Source organism: Podarcis cretensis, assembly GCF_951804945.1.
Source record: "Podarcis cretensis genome assembly, chromosome: 17".
NCBI classification, from domain to species: Eukaryota; Metazoa; Chordata; class Lepidosauria; order Squamata; family Lacertidae; genus Podarcis; species Podarcis cretensis.
In genome coordinates, this window is record NC_137187.1 from 39,872,736 (window position 1) to 39,893,439 (window position 20,704).

The following is a 20,704-nucleotide window of genomic DNA, read 5'->3' on the forward strand; positions in this document are numbered from 1 at the left end:
CTAACTTAGTTGGTCTTTAAGGTGCTACTGGAAGGAATTTTTTTATTTTGTTTTAATGAAAATGCATTATGTAATATGCTCTGAGCACTTGAAATGTGCTATATAGATGCTGCTATGTAGATGGATAATGCCTTCCAGACAGGCGCGAGGCCTGTCAAATTTAATGTTAAATGCTGACTTCTAGGCATATTTGTCTGCAAAGAGGCTGTGTGTGAGGAATTTAACCCCCAGTCCTGATTCTTAGAAGGGACCAAGCTCTCAGAGAGAGACACAAAAGTGCAGCATGGCAATTCCTAGCTAGACCAGCAGGGGGCACCCACGTATCCTTTTCCTTCCCTAGCTAGCCCCACCCCCACCCGTGTTTCAGCTGGGGAGAAAAATGGAGGGGACAGGAACACTTAGACGTGCTCCAGTCATTCAGAGCATCCCACACTTTGTCTTCATACGCTTTCAGAACAACCCTGCATGGTAGGCCAATAGTATTACTCCCCATATTGCAGGAGTAGGGAGAGCAAGCTGAGGCTGAGAAAGATAGGCTTGTCCAAGGCCACTGCAGTGGGAGTGCAGATGATTTGAAGCAGGCCGCCTGCCCTGGTGAAGAAACAGATCAGTCTGCGCGACTCCAAGTGCAGGAAATGGGCTGAAAGGCAATGGACATAGGCAGCACCTCCTGCCCTCATGCTCAACCAAGTGGCCCCTCCCCTCCCTGTCAGAGCCTGTTGATGTTCCAATGCCAGGACTGGCCCTGCAACCAGCGTCTGAACCTGCTTGGTACCAAGTCAGGCCGTGGGTCCGTCTAACACAGGACTGCCTACACTGGCTGGCAGTGGCTCTCTTGGGTTGCAGGCAAGACACTTCTGCCAGCCTTTTCTGAAGGTCGGGGATTGAACCCAGGGCCTTGGGTGTGCAGAGCATGTGCTGCACCACTGAGCTATGGGACCCATGTTCCTGTGGGATGGAAATGATACTGAGTGCCATGCGGTGCTGGTGCTGGCCCAAGGGGACGGGTAGGGAGGAAGGCAAGGAGCCAGAGTCCATGACAGGCAGAGCCAACACCTGATGTGCAAGGGAGACTGTGCCCCATTTGCCCTAACTGACCAGCCTCCCCTGGTGGCACCAAACATGTGCTGTGTTCCTTTGCCACTACCACCCCGTCACTGAGTCACTCCAGTAAGCCTCCAAGGCAACTGGAATTAGAAGAGGAATCTCTTCACAGTTAACAGGGCCAGATGTTTTCATGTCTCCCCCATCCAGACAGAGTTTAAGCACTTCTTCTAATCTTCTCTAGCAATGGGGTCCCCTTACTGCACACAGTGCTTTGTCTGATCTGCCCACGACCTTCCCCCAGCTCTGCAAGATGGGGAAGTCCCAGGGTGGGGTGCACAGGAGCTGGTACAAAATGAGAAATTTCAAAACCCGTCTCAGGAAGTCTGGGTGGGGCTGGGGCTGCTTTGACAAAGCCGTTAGGCCACTGCAGCTTGCTGAATCACAGCAATGTGGGAGAATGAGTAGGGCAGAGATGGGAGCTGGGGCAGAACCACAAACACTTCCCACTTGTAGGTGTTGCACTGCTCCTCCAGCACGAGGGACTCTTATGAAGACAGTCCTCCAACTGTCCATCCCAAAGACTGCTGTTAATACACAAACAAGACCCTGCCTGGTTCCCTCCATGCACAGAAATGCTCTGCTCTGCAATGTTTAACTCAAACTCCCATCATCCTCTGGCTGTCCTACTGGCAGGGGATGATAGGAATTTGAGTCCAACAGCATTGAGAGGGCCGCAGGTTACTCAGCCCTCTGTTAAGGCACCCCTCCACCTTGGACCTGAGCAGGGCTTTTTTCAGCTGGAACTCAGTTCCGGCACCTCTCATGTGGGTGCCATTGCCATTATCAGAGAACAAGGTGACCTCCGACACCTCTTTTTATAGCAAAAGAGCACGGGACCTGAGGAAGTCTTATTAAGCAGAGAAGTGCTGTTCTGCAGCTGCAGACGCCCAGGCATTACCCTCTTGTAAAAACAAAAACACTGTAGTGTGCACAAAGATACATGCATGTGACTTTATTCCAGGAACTGTAGCTTGTTAAGGGTGATGGGAAGTGTAGTTCCCGGGACTCCTCTTTTGGGAAGCCATGTGCTCACCTATGTGGCTGGGCTGGGCTGCCACTCTCCGACCTCATGGGAATTCTGGGTGGCCATCTTCACAGTGGGTGGGTGGGTGGAGGTGCTGCTTCTGAGAGTCAACATTGTCTCCCTTCCACAGTGGTTGCTCACAATCGGAATTTACCCAAAAATGCACAGGCTGCAGAACTGCTGTCACTGCAGTAGGTGGTTTGTTTTTGTTTTTTGAACCTGCTGTGTGTTTGTTAGGAAGCGTCATCCATGGCACTGTGCCAAGGGCCTCCCGGAAGTCCGGCACTGGCCTTGCCGTCTCCCAGCATCAGCTGCCTCGCTCTGCCTAATAGTAGGGCTGGCCCTGGTTGTAGCTGCACATCTCCTCCCTCAGGTCTCTCCCCGTCTCTTTAGCTTTGTGACATGGGAGTGACATAGCAAGTTGGAACAGACTGATAAGGCCATGGCAAAACACACACACACACCTGGCCCAGTGTCAACGAGTAAGGCGGCTGAGAATGGACCACCTTGGCTCTTCTTAGCATTGTTGGTGGAGCGGGAAGAGTGAAGCAGTGATGTGGCGACACCAAGAGGCATGACTTCAGGTGGTGATGGCAGCTCAGCAGGACATGCCTTGCCCAGGTGCAGTCCCTGGCAGCTCTAGCCAAAGGGACCTTAGCTAGCCAGAGTAGACAATACCTAAGCCAAGTCACACAATAGTCCAACTGGTGGCTTCATGTGAGACCATTTTTGGTTGGGTCTAGTTAATTTTCTACAAATCAATGCTGCCAGGGTTTCTCTTTTGTCTTAAAAATTACAGGGCCCTTAACCCTAGAACGCACATGATGTGCAAATGTGTGTGTCTATGTCAGTCTGAGAGTGGACTTTGCACATGTTCAGAGGTACTCTAGCCTCTACCACAGATGACCCAACACAAACCATTTAGCAGAGAAGTGGAATCTTTGGCTATGAATAAAACCTGCTCCAGAACGCCTCTCCCCAAGCCACTTCCCTCTGTATGGTGGGCCCAAGGAGGCTTGTATAGTTGTAAAATAGGAAGGGAGCACGAAGGTCAACTAGTCTGACCCCAACCATGCAGGAATCTTTTGTGCTGCATGGGGGGAGGGGCTGGCACCCCCCCCCATGCAGCACAAAAGTTTGTGCAGTCATTTCTGCACAAATATCCACGTATTTTAATTATTTATACGGTAAGGATCTTTGATTATTTTTTTTTAAAATGAAGGTTGCTTCTTGTGGAAGCCCTGAGATTAAGAATCCCTCGCTCTACTGACGGAGCGATCCTAGAGCAGCAGCTCAGCCGTGTAGGTGTCGGAGGGGGCGCGCAGCGGAGGGAAGGCAGGCAGGCAGGCGGGCGAGCAGCTGCAAGCAGATGACAAGCCGAGACCGGCCCCGTCGCCGTGCGGTGTCGAGGGCGAGAAGGAGGGAGACACAGAGAGAGACCCTGGACCGTACCCCTCCCGGGAAGAGGAGACACCCAGGGCAACCAGAGCCCCAGTCGAGGCAAAAGAGGCGCAGGGCCGGCCGGGGCGGAAGGGGGCGGCAGGAGGGGCAGGCGAGGGGCAGCTCCCGCCGCCTGGGCCTCATTGCGCAGGAATTCGGGAGACGCGCGCTTCCTAGCCCGGGGGCATTTCTCCGGCGCCTTCCAGCTTGGGGAGGGGGGCTTCAGAGCTGCCTCCCTCATGGGGCGAGTCTCGTTTCCCTCTGGGACGGGGTGTGTGCGGGAGACACAGAGAACAGCCGGGATCAGGGCCTTCCAGGGCGAGGGCACCTTTCCTCCCGCCTTGCCACCACAGCATCCCCCACAGCGCCTGGTGCCCGAGAAAGGAAGTGGTGGGCACGAGGGGGGGGGAGAAGGAGGCCCCACGGAAGGCGCGCCCCCCACTCTTTCCCCAGCTGCTCTCGCGCCTCTTTCGAAGGTGTGGGATGAGCGAGCTGGTCTGGCTGCGTCTGCAATTCCCAAGCAACGCCCCCCCCCTTCTCCCTTGTGATCCCTTCCCCTCGCCAAAGGGCCCCGCGAAAAGGAAAGGCCTTGGCACCCTGCAATTCCAGGCCTATATGCTCCGGAAGAGGGACCCGAGAGGTTTAGGGCCTCGTCCACCCTGCTTCCCAAAGTAGCCTCCGGGAAGCCCTCGCCCGGGCAACCGGCCACCCGCGCCCCCTCCTCCTCCTCCTCCTCGCAGGTACACTGCTTCTGCACATGGAGGCTTCCTTGGGCTGCCGTGTCCCTTTTTGCAGATGTTCCGCTTCACTCCTTTTTCAGGACCCCTCCCTAAGCTCGCTGACCCACCTTTAAGTGGGCTAGGCACTTTTGCAGCTGTTGCCTATATATAAACTTACTCAAGAGTAGATCCCACTCCACCCCGCACTCCCAATTGGGATTGCGTGCCAAGTGAGCGTGCACAGGATTGCAGAAGCCTCGGGTCTGGGGATTCCTTCCTGCCCCGCCCGCCCGACTACCAGCTTGGAGGCGGTCGCCGCTTCTGTGGGGCTGCTGCTACCGCCTTGCCCTCCTTGGAGCCCAGTCGCTGCTGCCCCCGAGGGGGGCGTGTGTCTGGCTCTTCTGCGAGCATCGCCGTGCGCCCTTGGCCGCGCCTAACTTCACCGCCTCCCTCTCCTCTGTCGTTCTGCAGGATCCTGCGCCTTTAATCCCGGGCCCAACCTACCCAGCGCCGGGGTCCCACCCACCCCGAGCCCAGCCGTTATAATGAGCGGCTCTCAAGCGCGACTCCATCAGGCCGCAGGAGCGGGAGGCGTTGGTGGCGGCGGCGGCGGCGGAGGAGCAGGCAGCGGCAGCAACAGCAGCAGCATCCAGGGGGAGGTCGCTGCCGAGATGCCGGCCACCGAGAAGGACCTGGCGGAGGACGCGCCCTGGAAGAAGATCCAGCAGAACACCTTCACGCGCTGGTGCAACGAGCACCTGAAATGCGTCAACAAGCGCATCGCCAACTTGCAGACGGACTTGGGGGACGGGCTGCGCCTCATCGCGCTGCTCGAGGTGCTGAGCCAGAAGAAGATGGGGCGCAAGTACAACACGCGCCCCACTTTCCGGCAGATGCAGCTGGAGAACGTTTCGGTGGCGCTGGAGTTTCTGGAAAGAGAGAACATCAAGCTGGTCTCCATCGGTAAGTCCCAGCGAAAGAGGGGAGGGGGAGCGGGGGGGGGGGCGGAGAGGGCGACAAGGGGACCTGAAGGGGGCATCCTAAAAGTGGGGGAGTGCGGGGTCTTTGGAGGAGGCGGGGCGGCACCCAAGTTTGTCTCTTACGGCGGGGGGAGACTGGAAAGGCACCCCGCTCTCCTCTAGCTGGCGAGGCCCAGGTGAAGAGGAGAGGGGCGCGCTTGGCCCCTCCCGCCAAGGGGGCGTGCGGCGGGGTTGGGCAGGGGGGAGAAGGACCGCTGGCGGCGGATCGGGGCCGCCTCGGAGTTGGGGGTCCCATTTCTGTAGTCCTGGGGTGCCTTTTGGGGAGAGTCGCGCGTGAGTTCCAGGGGGCGGAAAGCGAAGAGGCCTGGCTGGAGGGGTGGGGCGGGCGGGCGGGAGGACGCTGCATCTGGGCGGGGCGGGGAGGGTTGCAGGAGGCGGCTCCGATTTCAGGCTTTTTGTCTGGAGTCTGCAAAAAAGGGGGGAAGCCCCCTTTCCTTCAGCCCGGCCTCGGTTCGCGGTGCTGCACCCCCAGCCCCCGCCCTCCGCCCCGCGCGCCCTCCTCCATCTCTGGCCCAGCCCAGCCCGGCGCGCTCCGCTTCGGAAAGGCCCGTTAACTATTTAGGAATGGGAGGAGGGGCGGCCTGGCGCTTGCCTTCCGCTGAGCCATTTCTCGTAGATGCCTTTTGAATCGCCGGTCGAGCGAGCTCCTGACACGCCGCACGCACATTTTCCAAGCTCAAACAGTTTTGTCTTCTCCTTTTCTCCCCACCCGCCGCATCAAATTTGAATTACTGTACAGCTACATTGAGGGGGAAAGTTGCCCGAGAAGTGGAAGTGGGATGTGGTTGAGCCAATATCTGCGCTCTCCTAGATCACTAGGGGCAGCCCTTCGAACCCACAACCGACACCTGAGGCAAGGGGAAGCCTTTGTCTTTCTGCTCTGATTTTGGGGTAAATCTTGGGTCAGTGCAGAGTCTGGGCGAAGATTCTCTCTTAAGGAAAGGTGTCAGGAAGTTGATGGACTCTTGAGCTCTTCCAGCTGTAGTAATGCCCTAGTACATACCATCCAACATTTCTACCATGAAAATAAGGACATCCTAAGGAAAAGTGGGACATTCTGGGGTCAAATCAGAAACTGGGATGAAATGGAGACACTTGGAGGGTCTGATAGTAGTCTGGGATATTGCTACAGTGGCACATGCTGGGGATGAACAGTAACGCAGAAAGAAGCTATGGCTCCAGATGGGGCCCTTAGCTAGGCTAGACTTTTAAGTACAGTACCCAGTTTGTGGGAGAGCCTCCTTATCTCTCCATAGATCTGGAGCTGCTCATACATAAACTATAACTAATGAACTGACTGGGTTTGTATGGAATGCTAATCCATAGTTAAAGTGAGTAAACCAACAGCCAGCAACAAACCATGGCTTATTTTTGCTAACAAAACCATAGCTAACTGTAGTTAAGGTGCTGGCCTGGGTTTGTATGCAACACCTAACCTTAACTAAGGTTTATTTAAACCATGGTTTAACACTGTATGTAAACTAGACCATAGTATCTCACATTGGAATTGTTTACTGAGCAAAGATTGCATTCAATTCACTGATCCTTGTATTCCCCTTGTTTTGCCATGGACCCCTAGCTCCTGAAGCAAAAGTTCAAGTACCTCCTGTTTTGGCAGAAATACAAGAAAGCAAATGACTGTTAATTGCCCTTTGCCTTATAATAGGAGGAGCCTTTTCTTGGAAATGGGTGGTGACTCTCAGCTGCTTCCATGCTTGGGCAGCTTGAATTGGCTTGGATGCTTGGCATTTATGGTCCCAGCAAAGGGAGCCTTTTGGATAGCTTACCAGCCATCTAAGTTTGGACTGACTGGTGGTGGCTCCGCTGGTAAAAACTCCATGCAGTAAAAGCTGTGGATGGGTGTGTCTCTGAACAATGTAACATTGGCCCTGAGCAGCCTGGCTCTTGCATTGCCTGGTAGAGGAAGTAACCGATTCTAGTTTAGGTCTGACTCATTAATGTGGGAATCCTGGATGTCTCATTAGCTCTTCAGAAAAACCAATGGCTTATGCATACCTTGCTTTTGCAGGGAGCTTCCGGTGGCCTCTCATTCAGATTTATCATGCCTGCTCAGCCGCAGCACTGCTGAAACATCTGCTGTTCCCAGACAATTCACTGGGCCCAGACATCCCCACTGTTGATTCAGGGTCATGAGCATCCATAGCCTGCTCTGGGGTTGGGGTTTGCCCATAGCCCTTTGTTGAGGAAGTCAACTAGACCAAACTTGGATGGAAGAAGAGTGACATGACTAAATACTGTTATAATTAAAAAAACAACACCCCACAGTCGTCTACTGCTATCCTTTGGCTCCTGGAATGGCTGGTGTCAATCCATGTTGCCAATATAAGCAGAAAGTATTTTCTGTACTGATGCCCCGGTCTCATTCCTGCTCTTTCCCACACTATCAGTTTGTAAAGACCTGGTGTCAGCTGGGATGTGTTGACATCCCAACACATGTAGCTCCTTGTATTCACTAAAATTGGGCCTGTGACTCTGCAAGCTAAATACAACCCAGCAAGGTCTTCATAAACCTCCTGTTTTAGCTACGTTTGGCCCAGGGTTGCAAAAATGTGGCAGCGTGTTGAATGCCTGGCAGGCCTTAGTACTAGTGGGCTATGATTAGGTGGATCCTACACAAAAGGTGTAGACCTGTGTTACCTTATGTTGGACCTGGTGTGGTTCCTTGTCCACTTGACCAGGAACTCTATATCTTGGGGTAAAGTTGGGGTAACACACCTTGTAATACAGAGACAGCTTTCAAAGGCCTAGTTACTTTGAGTACCTCAAAGTCTTAAGTAGTTGTTCCGGTGACTATCCAGATGTACAAAACCACCTATTATCCTGAAGCTGCAGGGTTTTTTATTATTTTAAAAAGTTCCCTATTGCCTGTTTCTGGCAGCTGCCCATGTGCGTTGCTGCAGGGACCCTTCTGTTGATGAAACCCTCTTGGTGTATCTGTCTGGGTGTGCTCTACACGGTGGTGAGCTGGTAATGATAGGAAAATCTGGATTAGATTGACTGCTGTGGTAAACTTGCTAGATACTCAGCAATGTGGTGGCTGTGTGTAACACTTGTAAAGCTGTACTGTATGGGAAGATAAGGCCCACCGAAGGGATACTGGCTTTCATTCCAGCTCCCTGTAAGTGAGGCTCTAAACAGGCCCCATGTTGTTAGGCTCCAACTTGCATATACTCTTCCCAGTGTGGTCAAGAAGGGTGGGAGTTGTGGTCCAGCAAGAGCTGGACAGAGGGTTCTACCCCCTGCTCTGTTTGACTCCCCCTGGAGCCTGCAGAAGACCCTGAGGACAGTGGGGTATGAGAATCCTGTGTTGCCCGTCAAGACAGTGAGTCAGTCCCTGGGCCACAGACTCTGACTCAGACAAGGTCTGGCAGCAGTTGCTGAGAAGTGGAAGGAAGGGCGTGCGCACACCATAGCCATGCCTGTAGGCTAGAGATGGGTAGCCCTGTGCCTGGGTGTGCCTGTCTGTTCCTCCTCCTCCTCCTTGGGTTGGGGAGAGGAGAAGGATGGGCTGGGTGGGTCTTTTGCTCCTCTTCACAGAGAGGCAGGATGTAGGAAAGGCGGGCAGAGAGGGAGGGACCAGGCCAAACATGTGGAGGGGGCGTTCTTTTCCCTCCCCCTGGAAGGAGAATCCTGTTGGGACAGAGGAGCTGCTGCCTGCCGGCCACTCCATATAAGGCTAAAAAATGCTGGAGCGGTCTGCTCTGTGGCTGGGTGGGCGGTGCGGAGCCGGGTGGGGAGTGGCTGGGATGTGATGGCTTGCCTTCTCCCTGTTCCTCCCCCCCCCCATCACCACCCAGGGAAAAAAAGGGGCAGGGAAAGCATGGCGTATTTAACCCTGCCAGAGGGATGCATCTGCTCTGGCACTCCAATAACAAAAGCTCAAGCGCATGAGAGCTAATGGGAAGGGGCTCCCATCCCAGCTGCTCCAGCCTTGACTGGGACTCTGCTCCCGGGGAGGGAGGGGACATGTGGCCTAATGTGGGTGAATCTCAGTGGCCTCTGGGTCTTAGATTCCCTTTGGCCCTCCTGTCCTCTTTGATAATGCTTGTTCTGCAGTTTATAGCTTATTCAGCTCGACAGTGTTGAATGCTCACTCTCCAGCTTTGAGACTTGCCCTGACGCCTGCCCTTTTGAATGCTCCCAGCTGCTATGGGGCTCAGTGGATATGGAGGGCAAAAGTAAAAGTGTGTGTGATGGAGAGGGAAGAATGCAGATGGAAGCTTGGAAAATGCCTTTTTTTCAGGATGGTACTCACTCCATGTTGCCTGTAACCAGATCCTGCAATATGCTGCAAAGGAGGGAGAATAGCAGCTCCCTCTAATACTGTTGAGGGTTGTGTCATGTTAACTACTTGGAGGCCACAGACTGCTTGGGTAGGAAATGGACTGCAGCCTGTTGGGTCCAAGTGTGTATATTGTGTTGCAGTAGCACATGTGTGGATGCTAGGAAGCTGTAGTTCAAGGGAGGGAGATCCTTTTTCACCGCGAAGGCCACATCCCCATCTAGCCAAACTATGGGAGCCTCATGGAACTGGTGGGTGGGGCCAGAGCAGCAAATGTAAAATTTAGCTTTGTACACTAGGCTAGTAGTCGTACCTCAGGATGAATATTTTCGGGTTGTGCTCCGCGGCAACCCGGAAATAACGGAGCGCGTTACTTCCAGGTTTTGTTGCTCACACATGCGCAGATGCTCAAAATGACTTCACGCACATGCACGGAAGCGGCAACCCACGCATGCGCAGTCGCGTCTTGCGTTTACTTCAGGATGCGAACGGGGTTCAGGAACGGATCCCGTTCGTATCCAGAGGTACCACTGTATCTACAAACACACACTCTTCTCCATCCAGTACCTGTTGAGTTTCAGTGGCAGACAGAGGCGCTTTGAGGGTTACATTTGGCCCTTGAGCCTGAGATTCTGCACCCTGTTGTAACACAAAGCAGTTCCATAGCACATGCAACAAAACACACATGCACGGTCCTGTCACTGTGGGGGTCCCTAGCCACAAGCTTTATGTAACCAGGGAGCACGTTCCCTGTAAGCATGTACCGGTAAGTATATTCTTCCAGAAGGTGCCAGATACTTAATTTCTTCCTTCATGGACCATAAAACAGAGTTGCTTGTTTTCCATACTAAAAAGACAACTAACCTGTCTAAATTATGCAAGTTAAACCATTTTTCATAATTCTGCTTCCCCCTACTGTTATGGGGTGGAGGAGCATGTAGACTCCTTCACTGGAGGTCTTTAAGCATAAAATAAATTATTATTTATACCCCGCCTATCTGGCTGGGTTGCCCCAGCCACGCTGGGTGGCTTCCAACACATATGAAAACACAATGAAACATCAAACACTGGAAACTTCCTGATACAGGGCTGCCTTCAGCTTGGGGGAGGCTGTCAGGGATGCTGTAGTTGAGATTCCTGCATTGCGCGGGGTTGGGCTAGATGACCTTGGGCTACTGCTACTTCCAGTTCTGCTGTTCTATGATTCTATATAAATGTAAAGGGCACTGAAAACCTGACCTCAAACCACTGGAAGGTTTCTTCAGTAATTTTTATGACTTCTGTTGCATGCACACCCACACCCCACATGCACTTGCGAGAAGCCTTTTCCCACTTCAGTGAAAACCACCTTCTTGTGTTTGTGCAGCTGCAGGAATTATTTATTACATTTGTATGCCGCCCTTTATTGGAAAATCACAGAGTACAGTGGTACCTCGGGTTACAAATGCTTCAGGTTACAGACTCCGCTAACCCAGAAGTAGTACCTCAGGTTAAGAACAGTTTCAGGTTTAAAAGGATGTCACATAGAGGAGGGAGAAAGGTTGTTTTCTGCTGCTCCAGAGAAGCGGACACGGAGCAATGGTTCCAAACTACAAGAAAGAAGATTCCACCTAAACATTAGGAAGAACTTCCTGACAGTAAGAGCTGTTTGACAGTGGAATTTGCTGCCAAGGAGTGTGGTGGAGTCTCCTTCTTTGGAGGTCTTTAAGCAGAGGCTTGACAACCATATGTCAGGAGTGCTCTGATGGTGTTTCCTGCTTGGCAGGGAGTTGGACTCGATGGCCCTTGTGGTCTCTTCCAACTCTATGATTCTAGGTTAAGAACGGACCTCCAGAACAAATTAAGTTCTTAACCCAAGGTGCCACTGTAGTTCACCACATAAAGCACTTAGGATGTGCTTGGCTTGGTGACGTCTTGGACATGGTGTTCCACTTCCATGTTGGGAGTCAAATGGTTGGCTTGAGGAACCACCCTGCCCCTCAGATTTTCCATCTTACACCTAGGAACAGGTTCTGTGCTTCTGAGACTAGACCATCGCTTTGAATTCATTCTAGGTTCTCTTCTGTTGCCTTGATCTTCATCAGTCTCTTTCACTTTGTATCTGGAGGTTGATTCTTCCTTCATACCTTGTGCTCCGGAACCCATAGGATCTGTACTCTGACTTAAAAAAAATAGAATAAAAGAATGCACAACATCAAATGCATTTAAAGCAGAAGAATGCATAATAAATAGCAATAGTCAAGCAGTACAATGCTGACATTGAAAATAGCCAGGTCTTCACTGCCTGCTGAAAAAAAGGCAAACCATTACTAGGCCAGGTGGGTCTCCCTTGGGAGTAAATCCCATAATGGTTGTGCCACAACTGAAGGCAAGGGAATACAGGGCAGGGCCTTGGGCTGTTCCTTAGAGCCCGTGGGAGTTCAGCTTTATCCAGCTTGCCTACCCCTTGGGGTTTAGAGGAAGGTTGCTTAAGACTTGTCTGAACCTGAGCTGAGGGAGAATAGTTGGGCCCCTTTCAGCTGCTGTGTCTAGTCTCTGGAGAGGTTAATCTTGGCAGGAGGCCAGTGCATTGAAGGAATTCTTTGTTTCCCTGAATCTGGTGTGTTTACATCAATCTGCTGCTGCGCAATCCTGGCCAGGCCTCTTTCTACTACTGCTGCTGCTGCTGCTTTCTCTTCTGTTGTTTCTAACCATATACAAAGGGTGGGATTCCTTCATACAGTTTCACCAAGCGGCTCTTGGGTAGTGTCTCCTCCACATCATGTACACTTCCCATCCCTATCTTCCTTTGCTCCAAATTCCCTCCATGACATCTTCTGACTCGCCAATTTCTTCTTTTGAGTCGGCACGCAGTCAGCGCAGCAGAACACCTGAATTAAGGGCTGCCTGAGTGATGCTTTTGCTTTGCAACATTTCTGCTTTTTCTTGCTTCAAGACCTCAAGGTAACAAAAATCTATGTTTGGTAACAGCCCACATACTGTGGGATTCATGGCAGTATGTTGCAAACAAAAATTGTAGGAGAATCTACATAAGAGATACATATATGGGCATAGAAATAAATAAAGTGGGGCCAACAAAGGGCATGGGGCAGAAGAACATAGCTCTCCCCCCACCCCCAGGCTTCATTGGCTGCATTTCTTTATGGCCTTGTAGCAAAACGGGGCTTAACTGTGGGGGCCATTTTACACATGCATGTTTAGTACTGGATTTTTTCAGCACTTGTTGACTTGCTCCTGAATAGACTCACTGGTAATAATTTTGTGTTTTAGTATTCCTTTACTTAAATTTGTGGCAAAAATGCTGTAGCCGTTAAAATGAACTGAACTGCAAGCAGATAATGTTATTAAAACAAAACAAATTAAAAGGCCTGTGCAAATAAAATGATGTTTACCTAGTCCCTGAAACTCAATTAAGGGTTGGCACCAGATACGGTGAGCTGCCGAGGGCATTCTAGAGTTTGGGCATCACCTCTTGAAGGATCCCTGGATACAGTCGACTTTACCTCAGGAGGAGGGCAAGGGAGAGAATGACTCTTATGACCTGTTTCAAGTATTTCCAATATTCTAAGGGAAAAGGCTGTTAGGTACAGGAGCAGACACTTTTATACCACTTTAACAGTCATGGTGTCCCCCAAAGAATATTGGGGACTGTAGTTTGTTAAGGCCGCTAAGATCACTATTCCCCTCACAGACCTACTGTTTACCAGTCAATCCCTCTTCCCAAATAACTCTGGGAGTTGTAGTTCTGTGAGGGAAATGAGGTCACGCAACTGCATCCTTAACAAACGTCATTTCCTAGGATTCTTAGGGGGATGTACCATATATAGTGTATAATGCCGGTGGCTCCTTACTTCCAAGGAAGTGTACCTGAGTCTGATTCACAGCTACAGTAATACTCATCTCACTGTCATGTTGCCAAAGTAGGGGGACATTGTTGTCACCACCCTTTGCAAGGAAAAGGAGAAAATGAAGCAAAGCTATCTATAGCCACTAAGCTCAATACAGTCCAGTCAGCTTCTGGTGCTTTCAGATTTATCAGGTTTTAAACTAGTTTGCATAAAGTTTGACTGCCATCCTGAGTGGCTGGAGAACTGTATTCGCATCAGATTCAAATCTCTACTCAGTCATGAAAGCTTACTGGGTGATCTTGAGACCAGCATGCCCTCACAGCCAAAACTACCTCACAGGGTTGTTGTAATGAAACTTGAGGGAGTATGGACCATGTATGCCACCCAAAATTCCCTGGATGAAGCAGGGGATAAAAATAATAAATAGAACCCGCAGCAAGAACAATACGTCAAGTATCAATTGCAACTTGTTTATTTTCTGTTGTCACTGTTATTTTCAGATAAGGTTAGGAAGTGTAGATGTGGAAGAGACACTACCAAAGAGACTTGAGACTGTATAAAGGAAAGCCATTCTTTGTACATGGTTGGTGGCAATGATGGCGTCTAAAGTGACAGGGAGTGGCCAATGAGTGAAAAAGGCATGGTAATAACCAGCACACACAGGCCACTTTAAAAATCATTTTTAAGTTTCTTCAAACATGTTACCTGCAGTCAAATTATGGCCATTCTTCATCAAAATCCCTCCCACCAACTTCTTCAGGCCTCTAAGGACAGAGTCTCTTGCTAGAAGCTTGTTCTATAGGTCTGGGATCTATTGAGGAGGTGAGAAAAGGAGGGAGTGGACTTATTACTTGGTGGAAACTGCCTGCAGGCTTCCTCTTGGGTTTCCTTTGGTGTAGAGACTGGCCTTCCTCCTACTAAAGGAGAGAATTCCGAGGGGAGAAGGCCTAGGATGTTTCTGAGTGGGGCTCGTCTTCCCTGAAAGTCCAGACCACTGTCCTCTTTTGCGAATGCTGAACTGTGCTTCTGACTCTCAGACAGCAAAGCTATTGTGGATGGGAATCTAAAGCTGATCCTGGGCCTGATCTGGACGCTCATCCTGCACTACTCTATCTCCATGCCCATGTGGGATGAGGAAGATGACGAAGAGGCCAAGAAACAAACCCCCAAGCAGCGACTGCTGGGCTGGATCCAAAACAAACTGCCTCAATTGCCCATCACCAACTTCAGCAAGGACTGGCAGAGCGGCCGGGCACTAGGCGCTCTGGTTGACAGCTGTGCCCCAGGTAAGCGAAGGAGCAGCACTGTTCATGTGGGGCTGGGAGGGTGAACTTGAGAGGTTTGCAGGAGGGCTCTTCTGACTTGCTCACATGGGTGCTGGAGGCCAGCACTACTTCCTGTGTTAGTTGACCCATAGATCAGGAGTAGCCAATTAGGATCCCTTCAGATGTTTCTGAACTACAACTCTTGTCATCCTTGACCATGGCCATGCTGGCTGGGGCTGATGGGAGTTGGAGTACATCATCATCTGGAGGGCACCAGCATTGGCTATCCTTGTCATTGATGCCAACTCCATCTTGGCCCTGGGTCTAATATTCCGCTGAGGGTTTGGGATGCCTGTGTTGGAGTGGCCTGTGCTGGATGCCTGCTCCTTTGGCTTTATTTCTACCTTCTGTTGTGGACGGATGCTACAGTGCCCCAGAGCACTGTTCCAGAGATCTGTATGGAGGAAGTGTCACTACTGTGTGTGACTGACAAAGAGCTGGGACTCTCTCTCAAATAGGTCTGTGCCCTGACTGGGATTCGTGGGATGCTAGCAAACCTGTCAACAATGCCCGGGAGGCCATGCAGCAAGCGGATGACTGGCTGGGCATCCCACAGGTAAGCAGCACAGATACTTGGTCTGTGCTATACAGAACTTTGTGTTAAGCTGAACTCTGCTCTGGGTAGGTGTATTGGCAAAAGTGTTTACTGCTTCCAGTTATGGCCAGGGGCAAGTGAGCAATGTGGAGTCCGAAGGTGTGTTATCCCTTGACCCCCACCCCAGGATGCTGCTTAGATTTCCCAGAAATGCTTAAAATAGTTACATTCTAGGGCCCCCTCTGCAGCCTTTAGGGCTAGAAGTCTGCTTTTTGAAAAACAAGCACTGGGCTTCTTGGGAGGCTGCATCCTGTGCTGGCTCTGTACTTGACTCCTGGCGTGTGAGAGGTAAATTTGGCTCTCCTTTGCTGTCTCCAGCTATTTGCCTTCTTTCCTCTGTAGGTGATCACTCCTGAAGAGATTGTGGACCCCAATGTTGATGAGCACTCGGTCATGACATACCTCTCCCAGTTCCCCAAAGCTAAGCTAAAGCCAGGAGCCCCCCTTAGGCCCAAACTGAACCCCAAGAAAGCCAGAGCTTATGGCCCAGGTGAGTCCAGGACTTCTTAAACAATTGGGAGATTGACCACAGTGGGGGCAGGTGGGTGTTGACAAGGGATCTTTCCTAGGACGGCGTTCTTCAACCTTGGGTCCCCAGATGTGGTTAGACTGCAGCTTCCATAGTCCTGCTATTTTAGCCAATGGGATGATGGGAGTAGTAGCCCAACAATCTCAGGGGACCCAGGGTGTCGTGAATAGAATAGCTGCCTCATAGGGCTCGACTCAAAGGTGTTTGTACTTGGGTGGCACTGTGGGTTAAACCACAGAGCCTAGGACTTGCCGATCAGAAGGCCGGCAGTTTGAATCCCCGTGACGGGGTGAGCTCCCGTTGCTCGGTCCCAGCTCCTGCCAACCTAGCAGTTCGAAAGCACGTCAAAGTGCAAGTAGATAAATAGGTACCACTCTGGCGGGAAGGTAAACGGCATTTCTGTGTGCTGCTCTGGTTCACCAGAAGCAGCTTAGTCATGCTGGCCACATGACCTGGAAGCTGTACGATGGCTCCCTTGGCCAATAAAGTGAGATTGAGCGCCATAACCCCAGAGTCAGCCACGACTGGACCTAATGGTCAGGGGTCCCTTTACCTTTATGTTTTTTTAACCTCTTCCTTGCAACACCCTGTGATCGCCTTGTGATGGTTTGCTCTGTACCATCTCTGTGGCTCTCCCATCAGCTCTAGCTAGCATGTGTTGGCTTTCCTGAGGTCATCCAGGCTGTACAGTGGAGATGATGCTAGAACCACTGCTGTACAAATTGATGGCATCACGGGCCAGGGGGTGGTACAGTTACTACTGTATCTGATCATTTCACAGGCATTGAGCCCACAGGCAACATGGTGAAGAAGAAGGCAGAGTTCACCGTTGAAACGATCAGTGCTGGCCAGGGAGAAGTGCTAGTCTATGTGGAGGACCCTGCTGGACATCGGGAAGAAGTGAGTCCCCCTGGGAGTGTGTCCTTAGAGGTCTGGATGGCCAGGCATTGAGACGGAAGAGTTATGGGGGGTGTTTTGGGTGGGTTGTACCATGCCAACCACTACTGAACTTCCTCTGTCTGTCCTCAAGGCGAAGGTCATTGCCAACAATGACAAGAACCGGACGTTCTCTGTGTGGTATGTGCCAAAGGTGACAGGAATCCACAAGGTAAGAGTCTGTATATCGTGTAGGTGATTGGGAGAAAATTCTGGAACTGGGCCTTCATCTCAGTGATCAACATTTGACGACCTTCACTTTTTGCTCCAGGTGACGGTACTGTTTGCTGGGCAGCACATTGCCAAGAGCCCCTTTGAGGTGAATGTGGACAAATCGCACGGGGATGCCAGCAAGGTCACTGCCCAGGGTCCTGGCCTGGAGCCTGTGGGCAACATTGCCAACAAGACCACCTACTTTGAGATCTTCACTGCTGGTCAGTGGATGGGGGCGGGGTGCTGGTTCTGAGAGGGTGGAAGGGTGTTGGCCAGCTGAAGCCTGGACGCAGCTTGAAAGCAAATGACGTAGTTGGCTGGTTTCTTAGAAACTTGTTATAAATAGTTTAGCCACCATTCCCCAACCTGGTGCATTCTAGGACCACAGCTCCCATCAACCCCAGCATTCTTGGCCCCAATGGTCAGAGGATGGGAACTGCAGTCCAGCAACACTGGGGGGGAGGGAGTACTGTGTTGGGGACACCCGAATTGTTGGCAATGAATAAACTGTTGTTGGAGAACTTTTCTCACTATGAACTGAGTAATTGTGTTGGAGGCTTCAATTTCTCGCCAAAGTGGAACCTTTCTAGCTCTCCTGCTTTCGGAGTTGCTTGTCAAAGCATCATGTCTTCAGAGACTAAGAGCTCTGGGTAGGTGGGCTTCCAAGTTGGGAACAAGTCAGGCTACACATAGCATTTTTGAGTGTCCAGTGCTTCACATAAGATTGTTGGAAGGATTACAGAGAATACCAAAAGGAAGAGATTGTGAGTGAGTAGCTTGCCTAAGGCTGTCCGTGGAGGAGGGCAGCTTAGTTGGCTTAACAGCCCCACTCTGACTCCTTCAAGGTAGGCTGTGGCTGGAGGAACTAAGGCCTGCTGTCCAGGCCTTAGTTGGGCAACATTTTGGTGAAGTTTATGCCTGTTGCTTCAGCATGCCATAGAGTAGGAGGCAGAATGATCAGACATTTATATTAGGAATATACAGTTTCATGACTCCACGTCTTCTTAACTTTCATATGTGTAATTGTGAATTCAGAACTGCCCTGAGTAATATTGTATTCAACGTGGCAGGATATGAAACAAAACAATGATTCAGAGTACACAGTAGAGCTTGCTTTGAGATCAGTCATCCTTGATTCTCTTATCCAGGAATGTCACCCTCTCTCCTTGCCTGCCTTGAAACTCTCGGCTCTTCTCCCTTCAGGCAAAAGGCAACTTCCTTGTCCCAACAGCCCTTTGCAAACAATTGGTCTCTTGTCTTGGCGTTTCATTTTTATTTATAGCTGGATGTTAGAACAGTCTCCTCTGAACTCTTGAGGCTGAAGATGAGTACCTTTGCTTCCAGACTAGTTGCTGCCTAAGCAAGTCTGTCTGAATTGCTGGCCTCATCTTCCAAGCATGAAAGGTCTCCCACTGAATCCTAGCTGAAGCCTATCCAGTGCTAAGTAGAGCATAACTTGCAGCCCACAGTAACTGGAGCAAACAAATCTTCCATTTCTTTGCTTTCAGAAATGGGTCTGTTACCAAAGGCTGAAGCATAGCGAAGTTTTAACTTGGGGACATTGTGGTGTTTTCTCCACTAGCTAGAAAGAAGCTGCAAACAAACTTTAAGGCTGCTCTTAAATGTCTTTAATTGCTAGGTGCATGGCTACAGGGTGCACTAAGCATGGAAGGTAGGGATGCAGTATAAATAGCACTTGAATTCTGTTCTTAAAATGCTGCCCCAAGAAACCTGCAATTCCTACGTAAATTAAATAGAGCAAGCAAAACTTGTATAATGTTTCTCTTGCATAGCACTGCTAACGACAGAAAATGCCAAGGAGCTGTGCAGGGCTTAATCTTTTCCCTGGAAACTCATTGCTGAGTTCTTGGTCCAGATCAAAGGCCTTCCTGTAATTGAATACTTAAGGTTGCATGCACTATCTCCACCTAACACCTGCCTCTCTTCATCTTACCCTAATCCCTCCCCCCAGGTGCTGGTGTTGGGGAAATCGAGGTAATCATCCAAGATCCGACTGGCAAGAAAGGGACAGTGGAGCAGCAGCTGGAGGATAAAGGCAATAGCACCTACCGCTGCACCTACAAGCCCACTCTGGAGGGCACCTACACCATCTACATCACCTTTGGGGGCATCCCCATCCCCCGCAGCCCATATACGGTCACCATTGGCCAGGGTGAGTCTCCCATCTGGCACGGGGCTTGTTGGTGGGGTCTCTTTTAACCTTAACACCACTGCTGCTGCTTGGTTTCCTCTTTGTGACCAGAAGGGGGGTGGTTCTTTGTTCTGCTCCTAACGCTTCTCCTCTCCTCTCTGCCTACCTCCACCTGTCCTGGCCCAGCTCTCCTCTGCTCTGTCCTCTCTTCCTCTGAAGAGCCATCTCCCTGGATCTCTGCTGGCACTCATCTCCTCCCAGCTGCTCGGCGCCTGGATCCAGGGCCAATGGTATTTCACTCTTGGCAGGTGTGGGTGGGGACCTGTGGCAAGGGTGCATGTTGCTTCTGTCCAGGGGAGCAGTCTATGGGCTTGAGATCCGGCCTCCCTCTCATGGGTGGAGCTAGTTGAATGCCTGGCGTGTTAATGATGGCAAAGACCCACCCAGTTGGGAAAACTGGAGTTCTACTTGGACTCGATAGGGACGCTCACCCTCTCTCTGCTGCTACAGCATGCAACCCAAATGCCTGCCGGGCCGTGGGTCGAGGCCTCCAGCCCAAAGGTGTCCGAGTGAAGGAGACAGCAGATTTCAAGGTCTACACAAAAGGCGCTGGCAGCGGAGAGCTCAAAGTGACAATAAAAGGCCCAAGTAAGTCCAGTGTGTGTGTGTTTGTCTTCCCCACCCTCTGTGTTTCAGACATGGGAGGGTGGGATTTGCACTTAACCCAGAAGCTCTGCCTTTTGGCCTGGAAGTGCTATAGTCTAATTACTCTGTGTGGGAAATGTTGGAAGCCTGATGACACTTTGCATAGGCTCAGAGGCATTCGGGGTGCAGCTGCTGCACATGTCTTAAAGCAGACCCCTAGCTTGTGTGGTAATGCCCCTTTGGAAGGCAAGCAGTACACTGCAAAGCCCATCTGGCTAGTGCATGCCCAGATCTGTTTGGGGGAACATGAAGAAACTGCAGAGCAGTGTTCAAAACACCCATTGTTCTAAGCACATTTTGTGACAGGGAATTTCATTAGTGCGAGAGGTTTCTGAGCTCTGGGCGCAGAACTGTGCCTAAGATTTCAGATTAAAACTGCAGAGTGGAAAGAAAGGAGGACTTTTTTCTGCCTCCCCACTTCCAGCTACTCTCTGAAGACTGGAGAAGAGACCCTCTTAAGAATATTAGGGGGTGGGCAGGGGAAGGCTAGACCATCTTCAGCTTTGTATTGTTATAAAAAAGTGTGCCTAGCCATTCCTTTGTTGCGCCTATAACCTAGGTTTAAGGTGCCATTTAGCTCCTAGCCTTCATAACTCGGTTTCTAACACGGCTGCAGAGTTATTTATTACCAATGGGGGAACAGGCTGATTGCACAGGAGGCTGTTGCTTCTGCTGTGCTGGAGCATCCATTGATGGGGACGTGGTGATTTGGGCTCCACTGACTCTCAGACATGGCAAGCTCTAGAATCTCTTTGAAGCCTAAGAAGC

General features: G+C 51.0%; 1 protein-coding gene across 4 annotated transcripts in view; it reads left to right on the forward strand.

Moving 5' to 3' along the window:
* Nucleotides 1-2,604: 2,604 nt before the first annotated feature.
* FLNA (filamin A) overlaps nt 2,605-20,704 on the forward strand; it is a 71,617-nt gene continuing 53,517 nt past the window's right edge. For all 4 annotated transcript variants that reach the window (XM_079958626.1, XM_079958628.1, XM_079958627.1 and 1 more), the window contains exons 1-10: nt 2,605-2,752; nt 4,762-5,253; nt 14,519-14,767; nt 15,265-15,362; nt 15,744-15,891; nt 16,712-16,830; nt 16,961-17,038; nt 17,138-17,300; nt 19,052-19,252; nt 19,742-19,879. In XM_079958626.1, coding sequence (XP_079814752.1) covers nt 2,722-2,752; nt 4,762-5,253; nt 14,519-14,767; nt 15,265-15,362; nt 15,744-15,891; nt 16,712-16,830; nt 16,961-17,038; nt 17,138-17,300; nt 19,052-19,252; nt 19,742-19,879 — 1,717 coding nt within the window. In that variant the 5' untranslated portion in view covers nt 2,605-2,721. The remainder of the gene's footprint in view (nt 2,753-4,761; nt 5,254-14,518; nt 14,768-15,264; nt 15,363-15,743; nt 15,892-16,711; nt 16,831-16,960; nt 17,039-17,137; nt 17,301-19,051; nt 19,253-19,741; nt 19,880-20,704) is intronic.